This window comes from Trachymyrmex cornetzi, unplaced genomic scaffold, assembly GCF_001594075.2.
Source record: "Trachymyrmex cornetzi isolate Tcor2-1 unplaced genomic scaffold, Tcor1.1 scaffold136, whole genome shotgun sequence".
NCBI lineage: Eukaryota > Metazoa > Arthropoda > Insecta > Hymenoptera > Formicidae > Trachymyrmex > Trachymyrmex cornetzi.
In genome coordinates, this window is record NW_017295939.1 from 32,954 (window position 1) to 38,559 (window position 5,606).

The 5,606-nt window shown below is 39.7% G+C and overlaps 1 protein-coding gene across 1 annotated transcript; it reads right to left on the reverse strand.

Annotated features, from left to right (window-relative positions):
* Positions 1-1,420: 1,420 nt before the first annotated feature.
* LOC108770847 (uncharacterized) lies at positions 1,421-4,195 on the reverse strand. Its single transcript, XM_018522582.1, has 2 exons — positions 2,557-4,195; positions 1,421-2,445 (listed from the first exon to the last, which is right to left on the reverse strand). The coding sequence occupies exons 1-2, from the start codon at positions 4,193-4,195 to the stop codon at positions 1,421-1,423; spliced, it is 2,664 nt and encodes an 887-aa protein (XP_018378084.1).
* Positions 4,196-5,606: the final 1,411 nt, after the last annotated feature.

The window sequence follows — 5,606 nt, forward strand, 5'->3', positions numbered from 1 at the left end:
AGTATTGGTAGTGCGTCTACATCTCAGGATCCAAAAACGTTCTCGTAAATTGTTGATGACAACGTTTGTTTGAGCATGATGTAATTTCTGATGGGTGTACTCTATCAGCTTTACCACAATGGGGTGACTTGAGTCTAAAATGATGGGATAACGGAAGTCATGCGTATCAATCCGGTTTGAAATTAAGCTTCTTACTCTCCAAAGCCCCAAGTCGTCTTCATACACTCCCATAGTGCATAGTCTGATGTCATCTCTTCCCAAGAAACTCTCACTTTGAACCATTTTGAACAAGACTAGTTCGGCTCTAATGACTTCTTTTGTTTTCAGATTCGATCTAATACGAAGAGCTTCTCTACTTCGACAATTGTTGCTGAATCTCTGAATCCAAGCAAGAACACGTATTATTCGTGGATAACTAGAGATAGTTAATAGGTGTTCGAGCAATTCCGATTTCTTCGTATCTTTGTTGGGTTTTCCTACTATAGGGGATAACAGTGTAGCGTCCTCAACAATATTCTTCTGTTTAGTGGTTTTCTTCACTTCGCTAGCTACATTTTCATCCACCATAATTGTTGTATGAGGCCATTCCTCCTGAGGGAGTCGAAGCCACGAAGGTCCCTCCCACCATCTATAATCCAAAAGTATTCTGACGGAACATCCTCTCGACGGGAGATCCGCAGGATTCATGTCCCCTGGAACATGCCGCCATGAATTCGGATCGCTCAGTTGACGTATTTCTGAAACTCGATTCCATACGAATGTAGCCCATTGAGTCCTCCTCTGGATCCAAGCAAGAACCGTCGTCGAGTCAGTCCAATAGAAAGTTTCGACTTGAGGATTTCCTAACGCAGTTAATGTAGACCACATTAACCTAGTTCCTATCGAGGCTGCTAGGAGTTCTAATCTTGGTATTGTAGTCATCTTCTTTGGTGTCACACGATTCTTAGCCTGTACTAAATGTACATCAACCTTATCTCTCATTTTAACTCTGACAAATATTACTGCGGCATATGCCTCTTGACTAGCATCAACAAAGAGATGTAAAGATAAAGTAGACTCATTGTTGCCAAATATCCACCGAGGGACTTTTATTTGAGATAGACTCCCTAATTCCCGTAGCCATTGCAAAAATGCTTCTTTTATCGGTAGTTCGACTTCAGTATCCCAATCAACGTTTTGTTCCCATAATTTCCTCAAAAGTAACTTAGAGTAGAGAGTTACAGGACAGATAAACCCAAGGGGATCATAGACCTTTTGTGTAGAGGATAAAATTTCTCTCTTTGTAATTCTGTTCGGAGTTTCTTGCTGTAGAGCTATACGTGAAAGCATCAAGACATCCTCCTGTTTATTCCAAGTCATTCCCAGGACTGTTACTTCATGGAAAGGATCACGTTCACCTGTGAGCTCCCATCCACGCAGATCAAACCCGCCTGAGCTCATGACAGATCGCGATCGCTCTGAAAGAATTCATTTCTTCTTCTGTTTCGACACTTGTAACACAATTATCCACGTACATCGATTTTCCAAGCCTCTCAATTATGGATTTTGTCTGTTCATCGCTAGTTCTTTCAAGAACTTGTTTCATGTGATAGTCAAGGGTAGTCCCTAACAGAAAAGGGCTACTGGTGATTCCAAAAACTACTCTACAATGTCGATAAGTTACTATTTTGTCATCAGAAGTCCGCTGCCAAAGGAATCTCACATAATCTCGTTCCTTAGGGGTTATACTGATTTGTAGAAATGCTCTTCTTATGTCCATAATGGCTCCAATGCGTTTCTCACGAAATCGTAAAAGTAACGTTGGTATAAGCTCAATAAAGTTGAGCCCCGCCTCTAGACATTGGTTCAATGAGACTTTACCCTTTTCCGTAGCCGAGGCATCGAAGACGGGACGTATAGGTGTGGTACTATTTTCCTTAACAACGTGTCGATGAGGCAAATAATGTCCAGGGTGGCTCAATTCTTCCGTAGGAACCTCCTCAATTATGCCTTCTTCTAGCCATTCATTGAAAACTTTTTCGTACTCATGAAGCAATCCATCATTGCGAAGTTTTATTATAGTATTTCCTAATCTTCTTTTGGCAGTTTCTCGATTTTCGGAGAGAGGTGGATGATTTTCTTTCCAAGGCAAAAACACCTCGTATCTGCCAGTCTCCTCAATCTTAATTGTATCATAGAATCGGCAAAGGACCTCTTGTAAGTGTTCTTCTTTTGTGGACTTTCGGATAGGATCCTCTATACCGATAACGTCAAGATTCCATAAGTCAGTTATATCGGCATCTTGAACGTACATGGACAGAACGGTTAGTACCGTGTCCGACTCTTTCTTCTTAAATCGTGGAGCTCGACCCAATAATGTCCATCCTAAACGCGTTTCGATAGCGGTGACTCCACACTTGAGATTAACAATTCTTCCGGTATATATTTTACCTGCGACATCCGCACCTATCAAAAGAGAGATAGTATTATCAGAATGTTCATAGTCCGATAATGTTATCGATTTATGTCATAATTCTTGTATCCATGGTCCTCCGGACACCCTTGGAATGTCTTGACAAATGGTATCTTGTTGATAGGCCATGAATTCGTAATCGCAGGATCCATCCAGACTACGTAAGTGTACATTATAATATTGATGCTCTTGCGGTCGAGTCTGTGTTCCTCCAAACAATAAGTGGATCATTGTACGTTTTCCCATCGGTTCATATCGAAGCTTCTTAGCTACTCGTTCTGAAATATACGAATAATGAGAACCGGTATTTATAAGTGCACGTACCTGTAATTTCACTCCTGCGTTAACCAGACAGACTCGTAACGTCTGTAGAAACACCTCAGGCTCTTTGGATAGACTCGCTAAATTTTGTCCCTCTACTTTGTCCTCTATCTCGCTCCTTATCTCATCGGGCTCCTTAGATTTGAGATTCGAAGATATGTTACGGCACATTAACAGTACATGTTGTCTTCTGCACCAAGGACATGACTCCTTATAGCGACATCTCCTGAAGCTGTGACCTAACTTTAAACAGTTGAAACAAGCGTTCATATTCCTCGCTATTTTCTGTCTTTCTTCCAAAGACATTGTCTTTGCTTTGATGCACGAACTACTGTCATGTTTCTCACTACAAAATATGCATTCTACCCCTTGCAATGGTTTGGCATTAATAAGTCCAGATGCTGAGGCTACTTTGTTTGATTGTAGTTTTTGTTTTCCTTTTGACTCTTTGATCTCCTTGAAAACTGCTTTGTCGTCAAATCTTTGTACTGCCATGGCTATTCTCTCTTCTGCTGTCACTTCCTTTTGCAAGAAGTCCATCAATCCGCTCAGTCGATCTTTGGCATCGTCAGTGCCCGTTGATGTGGTATTTCTCTGCCATACTCTTAATAAATCTTCAGGCAAAGCTGATTCGACTAATGGATATAGCATGGCTGCGCACATTTCTGTCGTTACATTTAAGGATTCAAGTGCTCTCAACTGAGTCTCAAGTTTATCGTAAAGACTGGCCATAGATATTTTACTTCCTACTTTGACTGTGTTAAGCACTAGTTTGAGTAATTCACGGACATACACTTCAATTAGTAAATCACTCTTACCGTAACGGTCTCTGAGTCTGTCAATTGCTTTATCATAATTCTCAGCTATAGGAGGAAAACTGTTAATAAGTTCACTAGCTTTCGAACCTTCTACTATGGCCTGTACAAGATATTGAAATTTGTCCCCTTTTGAGAGAGACCCGTCTTCATGAATGTTTTTAAACAAGCTCCAAAACTTTAGCCATTCTTTCAAATCACCACTAAATTTTTGTAACTCTATCTTTGGCAACTTAAATCTTTTATCTTGTGTATGTGGAGGCGTCGTAATCACATTTAGAGACTCATTTGATCGTGTATGCAACAGAGGGGCTTCTACAATACGACTTACCCTAAGCTTCATCCTTTGATACTTGATACGATATTCGTCTGCATTCTCTATTTCCTCTGACAAGACTTCTTCAGTAATTTCTTCCGCATCTTGCATCCGTTGGAAAATTTGTTGATCGAGCTCGTCTAATTCGCACACTTTGCCTTTAAAGACCTCGAACATTGACTGTAGTTCCACTGTATCGACATTCTCTTCCTCTATTAACTGGTTCAATCGAGAGAATGCACGTGTAAACGCTGCTCTTAAAGCCTTACGCGTTTTCTTTAACTTCTCCATTCCTCTAATTCACAAAAACTATCTCCTAACCTCAATGTCGTGTCGTCGGTCGCCAGAAATGTTGAAAACGATGTTAGCAGGTACGAGGAGAGAGGAGAAGTAGGGTTCGAGTTCTATTGATCTCAAGAATTATGTGTTATAATGGACTGCACTTTATTTGTTAAGCGGAAAAAAACAAATACGTTAGTATAACCGATGCGGTCTCTCGGTTCAAAAAAGGATCAAAAAACAATACAATCGATCATAAACTATATAGAAAGGAAAAGGCGCGGACGTCCTCTTGCGCGCCATCTACATGACTTTTCTTCGATCGACTTTCTACAAAGCGGGTGTTGCTGCTAGACGATATGCTGAAATTTATCTACATAGAAGGCATCCAGACGTAAACGTCATTAGAAGAGTAGACATCAAATTACGTGAAACAGGCAGCATAATCATCAACCGTCTAAATGCTGGACGGGGACCAAATATGAGAATGATTCATAGAGACGAAATTATACAACAATTTCAAGAAAACTCGGGAAGAAGCATTCGTTCCATTTCCAACAAAATAAATATTCCATGACAATCCAGCGCGTTTTAAAAAGTGAAGATATGCACCCATACCATTTTTCGAAGGTGCAACATCTTCGAGAAGATGACGCTGAACGTCGTCTCGAATTTTGTCGATGGTTAGTGCGAGAAAACAACAGGATCTTTATTATTGTAGTTTTAGCCGAACGATTTTACTTTATTTTTAATCGCCGTTACAAATATACTCGCTTGATCAGGAAATTCAAGTTTATTCTTTAAGTTTAACGATACTATTTAACTATAATCACGTAATTGTACAATATTTGAAATAGAAGAACGCTTGGAAAGGATATTATTATTTACGTTTGTCATTATTTTCAGATTATTTTTATGCAAGCAGACAATTTTTTATTCATGTATTACGTAAGAAATAAAGGCAGTATTTATTTTATTAAATTTTCATTATTTATGCAACACAATGTGGAAAAAGGTCAAATGCCGATATTGTTCATAGTTTTTTTATTAATTAAGATAAGATATCTTAAGTACAATCTTAAGATGTCACAAACCAATTATAACAGAGCCGTATAAGCGTCTTAAAATACATCATTTATGAATACTAGAATACACGAACTGGTACACGCAAGTGAGGTGCCCGCGCCGGCCCTGAGCGCTACATGGATCCGAGCGCTTATTCGTTAACTTCGACAAGCTCTGTTGCAAAAACTATTCGTTGGACGTAATTTTGCTAAAGGAAAAAGTTGTTTGTTTTAGCACAGAGTATCATATCCTGTACTCCTGTTCAGAATTGGAGCGTCAATTCGTGCGGTCGTCGATATTGCTCGAGAAACCTCTTCGTTTCGAATCGTTGTTGATTCGACTTTCGAGCAATGTCGAC

Bases quoted from the DNA above. Each gene is read 5' to 3' on its own strand.
- LOC108770847 (XM_018522582.1), bottom strand. From the start codon at position 4,195: ATGGAGAAGTTAAAGAAAACGCGTAAGGCTTTAAGAGCAGCGTTTACA. The intron at 2,446-2,556 runs GTCAAGACATTC...CTCTTTTGATAG, and splicing joins CTATCAACAAGATACCATTT to GTGCGGATGTCGCAGGTAAA.